Source organism: Thalassophryne amazonica, chromosome 13 (assembly GCF_902500255.1).
Source record: "Thalassophryne amazonica chromosome 13, fThaAma1.1, whole genome shotgun sequence".
Classification (NCBI taxonomy): domain Eukaryota; kingdom Metazoa; phylum Chordata; class Actinopteri; order Batrachoidiformes; family Batrachoididae; genus Thalassophryne; species Thalassophryne amazonica.
In genome coordinates, this window is record NC_047115.1 from 66,963,665 (window position 1) to 66,982,894 (window position 19,230).

The 19,230-nt window shown below is 44.1% G+C and overlaps 1 protein-coding gene across 1 annotated transcript in view; it reads right to left on the bottom strand.

Moving 5' to 3' along the window:
* LOC117523024 (sodium/potassium/calcium exchanger 3-like) overlaps nucleotides 1-19,230 on the bottom strand; it is a 325,317-nt gene that overhangs the window by 8,178 nt on the left and 297,909 nt on the right. The window contains exons 15-16 of the mRNA XM_034184439.1: nucleotides 13,376-13,490; nucleotides 12,720-12,832 (exon numbers count right to left, since the gene is read on the bottom strand). Coding sequence (XP_034040330.1) covers nucleotides 12,720-12,832; nucleotides 13,376-13,490 — 228 coding nt within the window. The remainder of the gene's footprint in view (nucleotides 1-12,719; nucleotides 12,833-13,375; nucleotides 13,491-19,230) is intronic.

The window sequence follows — 19,230 nt, forward strand, 5'->3', positions numbered from 1 at the left end:
AGGCATAAAGAATATTATTGTTTGGAGCTAGATCAAAATATATGTGGAAATATATAAAGCATAGACTTATTTAAATTTATCAATAATGAAACAGTATTTCATCAATAAAATGAAAATGCAATGTCTGATTGTTACAAAATCTTCACTACCCCAGTATGTAGGTATTGTAGGAGCATGATACATGTACGAGAAGAACTGCATCTCACAATTCATGTTTTAGTGTTAACTATTTTATGGGATATGAAAAGATTTGATTTTCCAATGTATTGCCATAATTTCTGTCCTGACATATCAATATTAAACTGACAGAAATAATTTGGAAATATCTGGAAATGACCATACTATATGACAAAGTTATTGCCAGCAAAATCTTTAAGGGCTGTGTGCTACCAGTAAAAATGATTAGAGTTTTATGAAATTGTACATGATGTGTTTTTATGTTAGGTACAACAAATTTAGAGGGTGAGACTTGAAGTTTTTTGAAAAATTTTTTTTGACCATTTTTATGGACCACCCTGTGAAATTAGCTACTTATGTTGTTGCTTTAATTTACTGATACATCAAAAGAAACTAGCTGTGGCTACAGAGAAAACACATCATTTAGCAAATACGTTGGCTAAGCATTAAAATATCATAGTGCATACATAGTGCGTGCCACTAGCTCATGGCAAGCTAAAAGTGGACGCTCTCGTTTTGGCCGAACAACTATACAGTTTTTGTATATTCTATGTTAGTACGCGTCCGCGGCCGACGTGCTTGATGAATTCCTCGCAAAAAGTAGTTCCCAGACCTGCGATGACAGTGCATTTTCATGGGTAACACAAACATCAGGAGTATATTTGGCACAAGAACTTGTATATCTCATGTGTTTTACGCCTAAATGATTGTAAGTCAATACTCACGCTCATCCAGCAGCATCTTCTCATGTCGGCAAATTCAGCGCCATTTTGCAAACAACCAGAAACTGGGTCTGGCGAAAGTAGTCGGGTGAGCTCAATCTGTGGGCAAGCTATCCCACAATGCCAAAATAGCTGAGATGTCACTCCAATGAGAGCGGCACGCTGAGCAGGGTGTATCATAGTGCTAAACCACAGGGGTGGTATAAGTGGTCTGTGTGATCTGTTTAATAAGAAAACACTAGGCCCTATTCAAATGCAAACATTTGACTGGAATACTTTCAGCATTTTTCCACACTTTTATCATTAAGATCAGACATAACTGTTATCTGTGTATTATGCACAACCGCCCATTTAGCTTCATTAAATGGCACATCTTCTTAAATGTTTGGCGGGTCATATGTAACTTTTGTTCTATTAATAGACAGTTCTTTAGATTCATAGTGGCTGGATTTTCCTGTTTTTGGTGATTGGTAACAGTTGGTTCCTAATTTCACATTAATATTAAGTTTATGAGATATGGCATGATGTTTATGGAAGCCCACATGGATGAACAGGTGGAATATGCTACACAGTGTACAATTTTCCTTCTAGTTCTTACATTTGTCCATCAGTGGAGCTGACTTTGTTTAGAAAGTCCACGGGCATGTATTGTGTGGGCCGCCCGAAGAGGAGGTACTGCTGGCTCACCACCAGAGAGCGTCCTGCCTGTTGTCGGGTTTCAGGCACCAGAGGGCGCAGTTGCCGCAGGAAGTCCACCAGGAGCCCGGAGCTGACAGCTGTCAGTCATCATTCATCACCACCACCCATAAAAGCCTGGGAGAGACATCAGAACTCTGCCGAGTTATCAGTTTACCATACAGGTAACCAACTCAGCCGTTCTGTGCCGTACGCACACGTTTTTTGCTTCTGAGCTTTTTGCAGTCGTTTAACCTTTTGTACACTTGCAGCTTGTAGCCGAGTTTGTGGAAGTTGGAGGAGTTGGCGTCTCCACTCCTCCCGTCAGACTTGATTAAGTGATAAATAAGGCACTGCACATACTCTGTGTTCCTGTGTTTGGAGGTGGAGGATTTCCCTCAGAAAGGAACTGTATTTTCAGCTGACTTGTTTGCTGGGTGTTCACACACCCACCCCGTAACCTGTCTCTTTTCCTGCCAGCAGTACCGGATCTGACAGCTGGAAACGGTGGCCACCTGGGGGCTCAGGACTTGGCGGCTCCAGTGTGTTGCAGGTCTCCGTTGGCGGTGGAACATCGTGGGTCCCGGCTCTTCTCTGGTTAGGCGTCTCCTATACTCTGGCCTGACCACGCCTCACCTTTTGTTAGACTGATATTGACAGACTAAAAAGCATATTTTGACCTGTTGTGCACATTTGCAGTAATAAATTGTATTTATTGGATTTTCTATTGGCCGTTCATTTACGCCCCCTGGTGTGGGTCCGTGCATTTCACTTTCCCCTCAGCCACATCATGGATTCCGAGGGGCATGTACCACCGGTTGAACAACCAATGGAGATGCAAGGTGTGCAGGCTCCAGCAGGAGGCGTGTTGGGTGAGTTGCAGCAGATTCTAACCACCCTCACTGCTCGGCTGGATTTAGTGACGGAGCAGAATATACTGCTCAATCGTAGGATGGAGGCCCTCACCACTCAGGTGGAAGCGTGCGGACAGGGCGTGGCTGCAGCTCCTCCTCCTGTGGACCTGTCACAGAACAGAGACTTTCCAGTGGTCGTTCAACGGACTTCCCCCCCATCCCCTGAAGCATACATTAGCCCCCCGGAACCGTACGGGGGTTGTGTCGAGACGTGCGCAGACTTCTTAATGCAGTGCTCGCTCGTCTTTGCACAACGCCCCGTGATGTACGCGTCAGACCAGAGCCGGGTGGCTTATGTTATAAATTTGCTTCGAGGCAAGGCACGTGCCTGGGCTACAGCGCTTTGGGAACAGAATTCATGGCTCCTAGCGACATACACTGGGTTTATTCAGGAGTTCAGACAGGTGTTTGATCATCCCAACCGAGGCGAAACTGCGTCAAATGTGCTACTGTCAATCCGACAGGGACGCAGGAGCGCCGCTGAGTATGCAGTCGACTTCTGCGTCACGGCAGCTCCACGCCGCCTTTGTAAACGGGCTGTCTCCGGCCCTTAAGGAGCACCTGGTGGCCAAGGATCAGCCGCGGGATTTAGACGGGCTTATCGACCTGGTTATACGGTTAGACAATCGTTTAGAGGAACATCGACGAGAGCAAGACGAAGGGCGTGGCCGGGCGCGCACCGTCCCTCTCCCTTCCAGGTCCGGAGCAGCGCCGTCCTCCCCCCACTCCAAAGCCAGAGCGCTCCGCGTGACGACGGCTCCCCCTGCTGACGAAGCTATGGACACGAGCAGGGCCAAAATGAGATCTGATAACAGACAAAGGAGGCTGGCTCATGGAGAGTGTTTTTACCGCGGCTCAAGCGAGCACATGCAGAAAAACTGCCCCAAGCGGTTAAATGCCAACGCTCGCCCTTAGAGACTGGGTTAAGGGTGAGCCATAACACACACGCGGGAACACCACGTAAATCTGCATGACTCCCAGTCACAATCCTCTATGGGGATTTAACCCTTAATGCCCCAGCACTGATCGACACGGGGTCAGAGGGGAATCTACTGGACAGTAGATGGGCTAAGGAGGTAGGGCTCCCTCTGGTGGCTGTTCCTTCACCAATGAAGGTGCGGGCTCTAGATGGCACCCTCCTTCCAATAATCACACACCAGACACAGCCCTTAACACTGGTTGTCTCTGGAAATCACAGGGAGGAGATTGTGTTCTTAGTAACACCTTCTACCTCCAGGATTATTTTGGGTTATCCCTTGATGGTGAAGCACAATCCCCGGATCGATTGGCCATCTGGGGTTGTGGCTCAATGAAGTGAAACCTGCCACCGGGAGTGTCTAAGATCCTCGGTGCCACCCGGTGAGGCGGTTAAAGAGGAGGTCCGAGTCCCCCCCAATCTTACAACGGTGCCGGCTGAGTACCATGATCTTGCTGACGTTTTTAGCAAAGATCTGGCACTCACGCTTCCCCCACACCGACCGTATGATTGTGCCATTGATTTGGTTCCAGGCGCTGAGTATCTGTCCAGCAGGCTGTACAATCTCTCATGTCCTGAGAGCGAATCAATGGAGACCTACATCCGGGACTCTTTAGCTGCCGGGTTAATCTGGAACTCTTCCTTCCTGTTGGGTGCGGGTTTCTTTTTTGTGGGCAAGAAGGACGGCGGACTCCGTCCATGCATTGATTTTCGAGGGCTGAACGCGATCACGGTTCGCAACCGATACCCGTTGCCCTTATTAGATTCAGTGTTCACGCCCTTGCACGGAGCTAAAATCTTCACTAAACTTGATCTACGTAATGAATATCACCTGGTTTGGATCCGGAAGGGAGACAAATGGAAGACGGCATTTAACACCCCCTTAGGTCACTTCGAGTACCTGGTCATGCCGTTCGTCCTCACTAACGCCCCCGCGACGTTCCAAGCACTTGTTGATGACGTCTTGCGGGACTTCCTGCATCGATTCGTCTTCATATATCTAGACGATATCCTCATCTTCTCTCCGGACCCTGAGACCCATGTAAAGCATGTACGTCAGGTCCTGCAGCGGTTATTGGAGAACCGGCTGTTTGTGAAGGGCGAAAATTGCGAGTTCCACCGTACTTCTTTGTCCTTCCTGGGGTTCATTATCTCCTCCAACTCCGTCGCACCCGATCCGGCTAAGGTAGCAGCGGTGAGAGATTGGCCCCAACCGGCAAGCCGTAGGAAGCTGCAACAGTTCCTCGGCTTCGCAAATTTCTACAGGAGGTTCATCAAGGGCTATAGCCAGGTTGTTGGTCCCCTTACTGCCCTGACCTCCACAAAAGTCCCCTTCACCTGGTCGGATCGGTGCGAGGCCGCGTTTAGGGAGTTGAAACGCCGGTTTTCGACTGCACTAGTTCTGGTGCAGCCCGATCCAAACCGCCAGTTCATTGTTGAAGTGGATGCCTCGGACTCAGGGATAGGAGCCGTGCTGTCCCAGAGTAGGGAGTCCGACAAAGTTCTCCACCCATGTGCCTACTTTTCCCGCAGGTTAACCCCAGGTGAACGGAACTACGACGTTGGCAATCGGGAACTCCTGGTGGTGAAAGAGGCCCTCGAGGAGTGGAGACACTTGCTGGAGGGAGCTGTGGTCCCATTCATCGTTATCACTGACCATTGGAACCTGGAATACATCCAGACCGCCAAGCGTCTGAACCCCAGGCAAGCCCGTTGGTCACTGTTTTTCGGTAGGTTCAACTTCAAAATCACCTACCGCCCGGGACGAAGAACCAAAGGTCTGACACACTGTCCCGGGTGCATGAAGAGGAAGTTGAACCAAAACTGTCGGATCCACCAGAGACCATTCTGCAGGAGTCCACTGTTGTTGCCACCCTCACGTGGGACGTCGAGGAAGTGGTCAGGGAGGCCCTGACCCGACAGCCTGATCCTGGCAGTGGACCACGAAATCGGCTGTGCGTCCCACCAGATGCTCGGACTGCAGTTTTGGACTTCTGTCATGGTTCAAAGCTCTCCTGTCATCCAGGGGTGCGCAGAACCGTGGCAGTGGTCCGGCAGCGGTTCTGGTGGGTGTCAGTCGAAGCTGACACCCGGGATTACGTCCGGGCCTGTACGACCTGTGCCAGGGGCAAGGTAACCCACAAACCTGAGCAAGGACTCCTCCAGCCGCTTCCTGTGCCTCATCGCCCCTGGTCCCATATTGGCCTGGACTTCGTCACGGGCCTCCCTGCGTCCCAGGGAATGACCACCATCCTGACGATAGTGGACCGGTTTTCCACAGCGGCCCACTTCGTGGCCCTCCCGAAGCTCCCAACGGCTCAGGAGACTGCAGAACTCCTGGTCCACCACGTCGTGCGTCTGCATGGTCTCCCAACGGACATCGTTTCAGATCATGGTCCCCAGTTCTCCTCGCAAGTCTGGAGGAGTTTCTGTAGAGAACTGGGGGCCACCGTGAGCCTGTCGTCCAGGTAACACCCCCAGACCAATGGCCAAGCAGAGCGGACAAATCAAGAACTGGAACAGGCACTGAGGTGTGTAACCTCCGCGCACCCGACGGCCTGGAGTCAACATCTGGCCTGGATCGAGTACGCTCACAATAGCCAGATCTCATCAGCGACCGGCCTCTCCCCCTTCAAAGTCTGTTTGGGGTACCAGCCCCCATTGTTCCCAGTCATAGAGGGGGTGAGGTCGAGGTCCCCTCGGTCCAGGCCCAATTGAGGAGATGCCGTCGGGTGTGGAAGACAGCCCGCTCTGCTCTCCTCAAGGCCCGGACGCGGGCGAAGAGCCATGCAGATCGCCGACGAGCCCCGGCCCCAGCTTACCAGCTCAGGCAGGAGGTGTGGCTCTCCACCAAAAACATCCCTCTGCAAACTGACTCGCCTACACTAATAGACCGGTACATTGGACCATTCCCAATCATCAAGATCATCAGTCCCGCCGCAGTGAAGCTTCAACTCCCAGCTTCACTGCGGATACACCCGGTCTTTCACGTCTCCAGGATCAAACCACACCACACCTCGGACCTCTGCCCCCCCGGACCAGCGCCGCCTCCTGCTCGCATCATTGACGGCGAGCTGGCCTGGACGGTTAGGAAACTGCTGGACAGCGTCGGAAGGGTCGGGGCTTCCAGTATCTGGTGGACTGGGAGGGTTATGGACCAGAAGAACGCTCCTGGGTGAAGCGGAGCTTCATCTTGGATCCCGCCCTCCTGGCGGACTTCTACCAACGACACCCCGACAAGCCGGGTCGGGCTCCAGGAGGTGCCCATTGAGGGGGGGGGGGTCCTGTTGTGTGGGCCGCCCGAAGAGGAGGTACTGCTGGCTCACCACCAGAGGGCGTCCTGCCTGTTGTCGAGTTTCAGGCACCAGAGGGCGCAGTTGCTGCAGGAAGTCCACCAGGAGCCTGGAGCTGACAGCTGTCAGTCATCATTCATCACCACCACTCATAAAAGCCTGGGAGAGACATCAGAACTCTATGAGTTATCAGTTTACCATACAGGTAACCAACTCAGCCGTTCTGTGCCGTACGCACACGTTTTTTGCTTCTGAGCTTTTTGCAGTCGTTTAACCTTTTGTACACTTGCAGCTTGTAACCGAGTTTGTGGAAGTTGGAGGAGTTGGCGTCTCCACTCCTCCTGTCAGACTTGATTAAGTGATACATAAGGCACTGCATGTACTCTGTGTTCCTGTGTTTGGAGATGGAGGATTTCCCTCAGAAAGGAACTGTATTTTCAACTGACTTGTTTGCTGGGTGTTCACACACCCACCCCATAACCTGTCTCTTTTCCTGCCAGCAGTACCGGATCTGACAGCTGGAAGCGGTGGCCACCTGGGGGCTCAGGACTTGGCGGCTCCGGTGTGTTGCAGGTCTCCGTTGGCGGTGGAACATCGTGGTTCCCGGCTCTTCTCTGGTTAGGCGTCTCCTATCCTCGGGCCTGCCCACGCGTCACCTTTTGTTAGACTGATATTGACAAACTAAAAAGCATATTTTGACCTGTTGTGCACATTTGCAGTAATAAATTGTATTTATTGGATTCTCTATTGGCCGTTCATTTACGCCCCCTGGTGTGGGTCCGTGCATTTCACTTTCCCCAACAGTATGCAGACAATGCATGCCCCGTGCACAATAATATTTCTCTTGCTAAAACTGTGTGCAGCAGTTTTCCCTTTACAAGCTTGATAATGTTCACACACAAAAGAGCATCACTGTGGTCCCCACCACTCCCAAATAAATCAGCCTATAAATATTCAACAGAAAACACTTCGTGCATAATGAAATACATGTCAGTGACACATCCAGGCATCACAACAGGCATTTTAGCTCATTAACAACCATCACACCATAATGTAACCAAAATTATGAAGAATATGAAACAGTTGCCTATGAGTTATCAAAGACATCAAGTATTAATCAGAATAAAACAGTTACCATGTTACCATTTATGTGACACTAGTGCAATTTCCTAATTTCCTACAGAAAATTGGGATATTAAGTAGATTTTTCATGGACGGTCGTATGACGCTGTGTTTGAAGGTAGGATGTACAAAGAGGTATACTTACTCATAGTTTTAACAGACAAAGTGTCAACCATGTTAAGAAATGGTTGACACTGAGATACAAAGAGATGCAAATACAGTTATTTTAAGAAAAAGACTGACATTCATCCAACATGGTCATATATATATATGTACGAGGTCTGTGATAAAACTAACCGGCAGTTTTATTTAAAAAAAAAACTATATGGATTTGAATCATGCGTGAGTTTTTTCACGCGTGTCGGTGACGTCATTCGCCTGTGGGCAGGCCTTGAGTGAGGAGTGCTCCACCCCGCCCGTCGGTATCTCTTTGTCTGAGAAGCCGCTGGAGACGGGGCGCATTGCTTTATCAAAATTTTTTCAGGACCTGTGAGGGATATCCGAGTGGACACTATTCGAGAAATTCTGCTGGTTTTCGGTGAAAAGTTTAACGGCTGATGAGAGATTGTGGAGTTTCTTTCGCTTTAAGGACAGCCCACAAAGCGGATCGGCGTGGTGCGGTCGGAGGTGGCATCTGTCTGGCTGTTTCAAGCTGAAAACATCCTAATTTAAGGCTCTGTGAGTTGCTCTGTGGCTCTGTGAGCTCTGTGGCTCTGTGAGTTGCGATGACACAGCGTCCAGATGTGCGCGCTGCGCTGGACAGCGATTGCACTCTGGACACTGTTTGACCCTTTGCCACCTCTGCCGCACCTCGACAATGTTGGATCATGGTGTGTGTGTGTTTTTAAATCGTACTTTTACTCAGTACTTTATTTTGTCCAAACTTAGTACTACATCTGAATCAATCAATCAATCAATCAATCAATCAATTTTTTTATATAGCGCCAAATCACAACAAACAGTTGCCCCAAGGCGCTTTATATTGTAAGGCAAGGCCATACAATAATTATGTAAAACCCCAACGGTCAAAACGACCCCCTGTGAGCAAGCACTTGGCTACAGTGGGAAGGAAAATCTCCCTTTTAACAGGAAGAAACCTCCAGCAGAACCAGGCTCAGGGAGGGGCAGTCTTCTGCTGGGACTGGTTGGGGCTGAGGGAGAGAACCAGGAAAAAGACATGCTGTGGAGGGGAGCAGAGATCGATCACTAATGATTAAATGCAGAGTGGTGCATACAGAGCAAAAAGAGAAAGAAACAGTGCATCATGGGAACCCCCCAGCAGTCTACGTCTATAGCAGCATAACTAAGGGATGGTTCAGGGTCACCTGATCCAGCCCTAACTATAAGCTTTAGCAAAAAGGAAAGTTTTAAGCCTAATCTTAAAAGTAGAGAGGGTGTCTGTCTCCCTGATCTGAATTGGGAGCTGGTTCCACAGGAGAGGAGCCTGAAAGCTGAAGGCTCTGCCTCCCATTCTACTCTTACAAACCCTAGGAACTACAAGTAAGCCTGCAGTCTGAGAGCGAAGCGCTCTATTGGGGTGATATGGTACTACGAGGTCCCTAAGATAAGATGGGACCTGATTATTCAAAACCTTATAAGTAAGAAGAAGAATTTTAAATTCTATTCTAGAATTAACAGGAAGCTAATGAAGAGAGGCCAATATGGGTGAGATATGCTCTCTCCTTCTAGTCCCCGTCAGTACTCTAGCTGCAGCATTTTGAATTAACTGAAGGCTTTTTAGGGAACTTTTAGGACAGCCTCATAATAATGAATTACAATAGTCCAGCCTAGAGGAAATAAATGCATGAATTAGTTTTTCAGCATCACTATGAGACAAGACCTTTCTGATTTTAGAGATATTGCGTAAATGCAAAAAAGCAGTCCTACATATTTGTTTAATATGCACTTTGAATGACATATCCTGATCAAAAATGACTCCAAGATTTCTCACAGTATTACTAGAGGTCAGGGTAATGCCATCCAGAGTAAGGATCTGGTTAGACACCATGTTTCTAAGATTTGTGGGGCCAAGTACAATAACTTCAGTTTTATCTGAGTTTAAAAGCAAGAAATTAGAGGTCATCCATGTCTTTATGTCTGTAAGACAATCCTGCAGTTTAGCTAATTGGTGTGTGTCCTCTGGCTTCATGGATAGATAAAGCTGGGTATCATCTGCGTAACAATGAAAATTTAAGCAATACCGTCTAATAATACTGCCTAAGGGAAGCATGTATAAAGTGAATAAAATTGGTCCTAGCACAGAACCTTGTGGAACTCCATAATTAACTTTAGTCTGTGAAGAAGATTCCCCATTTACATGAACAAATTGTAATCTATTAGACAAATATGATTCAAACCACCGCAGCGCAGTGCCTTTAATACCTATGGCATGCTCTAATCTCTGTAATAAAATTTTATGGTCAACAGTATCAAAAGCAGCACTGAGGTCTAACAGAACAAGCACAGAGATGAGTCCACTGTCCGAGGCCATAAGAAGATCATTTGTAATCTTCACTAATGCTGTTTCTGTACTATGATGAATTCTAAAACCTGACTGAAACTCTTCAAATAGACCATTCCTCTGCAGATGATCAGTTAGCTGTTTTACAACTACCCTTTCAAGAATTTTTGAGAGAAAAGGAAGGTTGGAGATTGGCCTATAATTAGCTAAGATAGCTGGGTCAAGTGATGGATTTTTAAGTAATGGTTTAATTACTGCCACCTTAAAAGCCTGTGGTACATAGCCAACTAACAAAGATAGATTGATCATATTTAAGATCGAAGCATTAAATAATGGTAGGGCTTCCTTGAGCAGCCTGGTAGGAATGGGGTCTAATAAACATGTTGATGGTTTGGATGAAGTAACTAATGAAAATAACTCAGACAGAACAATCGGAGAGAAAGAGTCTAACCAAATACCGGCATCACTGAAAGCAGCCAAAGATAACGATACGTCTTTGGGATGGTTATGAGTAATTTTTTCTCTAATAGTTAAAATTTTGTTAGCAAAGAAAGTCATGAAGTCATTACTAGTTAAAGTTAATGGAATACTCAGCTCAATAGAGCTCTGACTCTTTGTCAGCCTGGCTACAGTGCTGAAAAGAAACCTGGGGTTGTTCTTATTTTCTTCAATTAGTGATGAGTAGAAAGATGTCCTAGCTTTACGGAGGGCTTTTTTATAGAGCAACAGACTCTTTTTCCAGGCTAAGTGAAGATCTTCTAAATTAGTGAGACGCCATTTCCTCTCCAACTTACGGGTTATCTGCTTTAAGCTACGAGTTTGTGAGTTATACCACGGAGTCAGGCACTTCTGATTTAAAGCTCTCTTTTTCAGAGGAGCTACAGCATCCAAAGTTGTCTTCAATGAGGATGTAAAACTATTGACGAGATACTCTATCTCACTTACAGAGTTTAGGTAGCTACTCTGCACTGTGTTGGTATATGGCATTAGAGAACATAAAGAAGGAATCATATCCTTAAACCTAGTTACAGCGCTTTCTGAAAGACTTCTAGTGTAATGAAACTTATTCCCCACTGCTGGGTAGTCCATCAAAGTAAATGTAAATGTTATTAAGAAATGATCAGACAGAAGGGAGTTTTCAGGGAATACTGTTAAGTCTTCTATTTCCATACCATAAGTCAGAACAAGATCTAAGATATGATTAAAGTGGTGGGTGGACTCATTTACTTTTTGAGCAAAGCCAATAGAGTCTAATGAATGGAGATAGAACATAAACTTTAGGTTTCACTCAAAAACCCTTAAATCATTATAAATACATCAACCTTGACTTCCTGGAGGATGTACAAGAAGAAGAAAAATACATAAATTTAATTTCACTGTGCTGATAATTTTTGAAGATACATTAAAACCCATCTGCTTTCTCTGATTACACTGTAATTCAGCAGATAATTCAACACTGATTTTTTCCACACATACACACACGTACGCACACACACAAACCTACCTCTGTTGCCACTGTTTCAGTACATGGTTATTTCTCTGTGAATAAACATTCCTTTTGTAATTTCCTGCTTGTGGTCTGTGTTGTCATTAGGATTGTGTTATACCATGAAGCAGCGTATCATCTTATTATGGTGACATTTCAGTACATTTATTTTTAAATGCCTGCTGGGTTTTATTTTCCAAAGCAGAGAGATTATTCCACAGCGTCACTTTCAGTTTTTATCACGTTCTCTCTATCCATCAGTGTCTGTTTCATCACCCAACAAAACTCAAACAATAGGGATTATTAATGGAAAAGCAGATTGAGTGGGTGGTGCCCAAGTGGTTCGTGCGCTTGGTTTTAGTGTGGAAGACCCCCGGTTCAAACCCCACCCCTGACACATTTCTCCATGCAATGTGGAGTTGCGCTAGAAAGGGCACCCGGCATAAAACTTGTGCCAAATATACACGGAGACACTGCTGCGGTGACCCTGAGTGAGGACAAGGGTGCAGCTGAGGGGATTTACTAATGGAAAAGCAGAATGAGTACCTTTGAGCCAAACGTTGTGTCAGAACAACACTTGTAACCAAAAAAATGATGTCCACCACAGGAGTGACAAAAATGCACTAAAAGCAAAACAAAATAATTCCAACACTAGAAAGTTGATTTTATGCTTTAGAAGGTTTTTGTTTTTTGTTTCTTTTGTGACATGGTGAGGTTTGGGTAAAAACCTGCATGCTTTCCATCTTCAGCTTGTTTTATGACACAATGAGTCCTGACAGCTCAAATGAAAGTCATCTGAAAATACCGTTAATGACTGTGTTTGTGTCTGTTTAATCGGGCTGTCTGACCCCTTTTTAATATTCACTTTGGGGTGTGCCAAGTACACTACTTACCGCAGTGCCGTAGTTGATAGCCAGTGTGTTCAGCGCCCAGGGAAGTCCAAGCCCCACTAAGATGTCAAACACATTACTGCCGATAGAGTTTGACACGGCCATGTCTCCCATTCCTGCAGAGACAGAAGGAAAGCAGTTGACTCTTAAAGCAGCAACAGGGAAAATGAAGCACACAGGACACAGTGATCAGGACAGACTGGGCCTGCTTAGGGTTCTGATGGAGAAAAAAATAAAAACACAATGCAGAGTGAGTATATGCAGCAGATGACAAAGACAACATCAATGTTGGTGCTATCATTATGATTCTGTCACCCAGCACAGTTTCCTACAAAGAGAAAAATGAAAACCCACCAATCCCTCAGTGGTGAGTGTGGGTCTTTGAAAGAGCCCCACAGCCAGACAGAACGTTTAAATATTTGATGACAGGAGCAAGAATAAACACAGATGAAAAGATGGAGGGAGGGACCCCATGCAACCCCTGCTTTTTTCCAGCTTCACAGGGATGGAAGGACACCAGGAAAAGATGACAGGAACAAAAATCTTTACCTTCAATCATCTCCTCTTTTCTGGCTCGTCACGCTGTCATCATGTTTGTGTACATGTGTTGGTGAAGTAACACCTTAGTAACCCGTCATCTCGCCTTTGTGAGTGCGTACCTTGCCGCGCCACAATGAGGCTTGCCATGCAGTCAGGGACACTGGTGCCTGCTGCAAGGAAGGTGATGCCCATAATGACATCTGGGATCCCGAGTGTGAAGCCGATCACTGTGACCTGACGGAGACAAACAAACAGAGGCACACCATTACTGCGTGTATTTCAGGGGCTGTGTGTGTTTCACAAAGAGTATCAAACAGTGGGACAGCGTGGCCTAGACATGAGCCTCAAAACCTTTTTCAACCTTGTGTGAGATTCTTACTGAAGAGACACTCCTGCATAATAGTTCGGTGTTTTCTGTCCCATTTGAACAAGTGAGGCTCAGCTGAAAGGTTTGGAGGTTGATAAAGTAATGCCAGACAAATTAAACTGAAAACTTTCAGACATTTCATAACTAACTACAAGTAATTTTTTTGTGGGTACACTAAGGGAATCCAAGGTCTGCAGCAATGTTGGAAACGATGTATGCAACTCATTCCACAAGAGCACCATGGTTTGTAGGGGTGGGGAAAATGCTGATACTCCTGATAGTGTGATATATAATTTTATGATATCAGATTTGATTTTTAAAGCCCAAAATAGCTATAATTCAAGATGTACCTCTTGAAAATGTATGGCAACTGAATATAAATTAGTATGTGGCCTACTTTAACAGGACAATCACTACACCCAACACAATGTGTCAAGTTTCGTGCAGCTGTACATTTGGCTTTAACTGAAGTCAAATGTACAGCTGCCTTTCATTGAAGCTGTCAACTCACATGCACGTTTACTCAAACTGCCCGTGATACTAAAGGAGAAAGTTGTTGTTTTAATCTACAAACCTGTTTTTAGTTTGACGGCTCACAGGGGTGCCAAAGTGAACTCACTGAAACTGGTAATTCTCTGCCAAAGTCTGCTAGAAGCAGTAATGATCAGACTGATGGATTTCAGTTGTGTTCTAGTCTCACTGTATATTCGGACTCCTGGCCTTTACTCCATATTCTTAGATGAATTTAGTGATTTAATTTCTGATTTGGTTAATTTTTGGTGGTCCATGATAATAGGTTCCGGATCCCCTCAGCAAAGCATTTTAGGGTGTTTTAGAAACATCTGCATTTAGTCAGTTTGTCCAGGGATCGACTCACTCCAGTGGAAATACTTTGGATTTGGTCCTGGTTTACGATACTGCCATTCCAGATTATGATATAACCTCCTTTACGTTGGAAATGTCGGATTATATAAATATCATTATCCTGTCCAATGAGACTGGGTGCCTGTACATCTTCTAAGTGCCACATTGGTTTCTCTACCTTAACTAAATTTGGTGACATATTAACTGAGAATCTGGAGTCTCTAAACACAGTCACTCAGAGGACAGTGTCACAAATAGCCTGAATACAATGTTCAGTATCTGTTGGACTCGATTACTCCATTTACTATAAAATCGCATCACCCCAGCTTGGCATAACAGCATTATGTGCTGCAAAGAGGGTTTATTATTACAACCCCAATTCCAGTGAAGTTGGAATGTTGTGTGGAATGTAAATAAAAACAGAATACAATGATTTGCAAATCCTCTTCAACCTATATTCAATTGAATACACCACATAGACAAGATATTTAATGTTCAAACCGAAAAACTTTATTGTTTTTGTGCAAATATTTGCTCATTTTGAAATGGATGCCTGCAACACATTTCATAAAAGCTGGGACAGGGGAAACAAAAGACTGGGAAAGTTGATGAATGCTCAAAGAACACCTGTTTGGAACATTCCACAGGTGAACAGGTTAATTGGAAACAGGTGAGTGTCATGACTGGGTATAAAAGGAGCATCCCCAAAAGGCTCAGCCATTCACAAGCAAAGATGGGGCGAGGATCACCACTTTGATCCTAGTATACCTCCTAAAATGTCCTTGTGGATTGGCATATATTGGCCAAACAAAATGTCAACTTAAATTACAGATAGCTTTATAAAACAGCAATATGTAATCAGAATTTAACTTATGCCATGGCAAGTCATTATAAACAAGCCGGTCATGCCTCTCCAGCATCTTTAAAATTCTGGGGGAATTGAGAAAATCACAGTTCCACCCAGAGGAAGTGACATCATTAAAAAAAAATTATGTAGAGAAACATTTTGGGTTTGAATTAAGAATTGAAATTTACTTGCTTTCTTTAATATTAATATTTGTCTTTATTCTGGGTTTTTGTCATGTTGTTTGTTTTTTGGGACAGTGTGTCTCTAATTATGAACTGATTACAAATGGAGTGAGTGCCTTGATTGACGGATGGTCCTGGCTCCTATTAGTATTTAGGCTGTACGACTCTTCGGGACTCTTGATGAAGATGTGATGTTCACATCGAAACATTAGTTCCTTTTGTATGTTTTCAGCACCTTAATAAATTTTTCAGCACCTACCTCTGTGTTGTACCAGCTGCTTTTCTCTTTATTAAATATCTTGTCTTTGTGGTGTATTCAATTGAATATAGGTTGAAGAGGATTTGCAAATCATTGTATTCTGTTTTTATTTACATTTTACACAACGTCCCAACTTCATTGGAATTGGGGTTGTATGATATAATTAGCAAAAACAAGCATAATCCAAAATTCCTGTTTTACACTGTGGCTAAAAATATTCAAGGACAACCATCTGCAAGCTATCCACAGCCTCAAATTTCTTAGACTTAGTTTGACAACAGAATAGAGTATTATTTGGGCAAAATATCTCAGGAAACCTTAATCAGGTTAAATGATCTTACAGCTAAAGTAGGCATCAACTCTGATAGAAAACCTGAGATTTACCGATTCTGACACTTTCTCGCTTGACACCTCTTCTTTCGATCCGGCTTCACTGGATTATTATCGAGCAATAGTTTCACACCAGCATGTGGCTCATTTTGCTGACAGTGATCTCTTGGAGCCATTGAAGCCGGAAGTTAGAACTTATCACGCCATGAAGACAGCACATATTAACATAGTAAATGATCTGCTGGCAATGGACTCAGATACCTCCATTGTTAAGATAAAATCAAATAAAATAAGATAAACTTTATTGATCCCACAACAGGGAAAATCACTTGTTGTCGCAGCACAAAGTCATACAGTAGTAAAAAAAAAAAAGAGGAAAAAAATATTTACATTAAAGACTAAAGGCTGTGTCTTGTTGAAACACACATTTCAAGGGCATGTCCTCTTCAGCATAAGGCAACATGATCTCTTCAAGTATTTTGACATATCCAAACTGATCCATGATACCTGGTATGCGATATGTAGGCCCAACACCATAGTAGGAGAAACATGCCCATATCATGACGCTTGCACCACCATGCTTCACTGTCTTCACTGTGAACTGTGGCTTGAATTCAGAGTTTGGGGGTCGTCTCACAAACTGTCTGCGGCCCTTGGACCCAAAAAGAACAATTTTACTCTCATCAGTCCACAAAACATTTCTCCATTTCTCTTTAGGCCAGTTGATGTGTTCTTTGACAAATTGTAACCTCTTCTGCACATCTTCTGCAGGGGATTCTTGCAAATAAATTAGCTTCACACAGGAGTCTTCTAACTGTCACAGCACTTACAGGTAACTCCAGACTGTCTTTGATCATCCTGGAGCTGATCAATGGGTGAGCCCTTTGCCATTCTGGTTATTCTTCTATCTATTTTGATGGTTGTTTTCCATTTTCTTCCACGCGTCTGTTTTTTTTTTTGACCATTTTAAAGCATTAGAGATCATTTTAGATGAACAGCCTATAATTTTTTACACCTGCGTATACGTTTTCCCATCTCCAATCAACTTTTTAATCAAACTATGCTGTTCTTCTGAACAATGTCTTCAACGTCCCATTTTCCTCAGGCTTTCAAAGAGAAAAGCATGTTCAACAGGTGCTGGCTTCATCCTTAAATAGGGGACACCTGATTCACACCTGTTTGTTCCACAAAATTGACGAACTCACTGACTGAATGCCACACTACTATTATTGTGAACACCCCCCTTTCTACTTTTTTTTTACTAATAGCCAAATTTCATAGCCTTAAGAGTGTGCCTATCATGAATGCTTTGGATTTGTGAGAATCTACTGAATCTACTGGTACCTTGTTTCCCATGTAACATTAAGAAATATACTCCAAACCTGGATTAATCTTTTTAGTCACATAGCACTACTATTATTCTGAACACTACTGTATTTACAACCACAAATGACAGTGTTTAGGGTGAATTAGTGTTTACTGAGTCTGTAATATTTCTGCCAATATCTAATATTTCTGCCAATATGTTTTATTGTTTTATTCTATAGAGCAGCCATAATATAATCATTACTGCTCTATAGACTGCAATAACAACAGAAAGATGAAGACAAACAATGCAACTAATTTTCGGTTCTAACTTGTATCACACACTTCGACGAGGATTTAACATGGTATCACAATGTCTGAGAGCAGACCACTGTGCTTGAAAGAACATTTCTTCTTGAGAAGTCAACAACTGTCTTACCGTGAAAGAAAACAAGTTGACTGTGTTGACAAGTAATGACAGTGTGAACAAATGGCTTCAGTTGAGCTCAACAGTCCAATCTCTCCTCTGCCAAAAAGATGAGAACTCACTCAGCAGTGCTTCAGAGTTTGCAAAGCTGACATTTACTTTTAAAGTTTATTTCTGTCAGTCTAAAACTACACATGGCTGCAACTACTACCAGCAACACAAAAAGAAAAGGTGTCCAGTACAAACAAACAAAACAAATGTCAGCTAAATGGACATTGCAAGTAGTTTTATTCTACACTGACACACAAGTGTTAAATGTCCAGTTAATCACACGGCTCTTCAGTTTACATAACACTGTTTCTACTTTAACTTATCTGGATACTGTAGACAACACAGGAGTACTATACTGCATTTATACCTACTATGACTACTTTCCCATTAGAATTCCAAACCGAAATTTAATTTAATTCAGCATGTATTGTGAGTTCCAACTGAAAATTATAGTTCCTAAGCTGGTTAGAACCAAACAAACTGCCAGTTAATAGGCTGTGTGACATAATATGCATCTTTTGGATGTTAACAAAAATATCTATTGATATAGGCCAGTGCTAAGAAGAACATCAATTCTATCCAGCTTCTCAATCTACTAGTTGTTCAAAGTGCTGCACAATGATGCCTCACATTTTCTTCTCCAGCCAAGGCCAGTACCCATTTACACCTGGGTGGACTGGGATACTGCATATTAAGTACCTAGTCCAAGGACACACATAATTCTGCACAATTCCAATCCAGGTTGTGACGCTTGGACGCTAAACAGTGACCTAAGGTGACAACTTGATGTTTTTGGTACTAGGTCTCTTTACGGGATACTTGACTACGGCTCAAATTACTTTATATCAAATGTGCTGTTACTTAGGGAGACAAAGACGAGAAGTGTCACTCATATTGTGAAGGATCATCAGCTTTAACATTTTGATCATGTTTCTCTATGCATGATCCAGTGCATAGGCGCATGAGTCTCGAGGACATCAGTGGCTGGAGAAAGCCACAGAAAGCCCCATGCTACACCAGGCTGTGGTTAATAGAGGGTTATTTTTGAGATATGGGGATGGATTAATTGTCTGTTTCAGCGGTTGCCATCCAGGACCCATGGAGGTTCTGTGGTATTAGGAATGCAGTGAAGTGCAGCACCAGTGCATACTCCCAGATTACACTTGATTATTATTATTATTATTTATTATTATCATCAATGAAAGCCATGCAATTCAATTTCTATATTTATTTTATACAATTGGGCTGCCACAAGTAATTTGATAATAATACTGGACTGCGAATTCCAGTTTAAGACAACAAATTTTTTGACACATGACTAATGCAAGCACATTCTTTTATC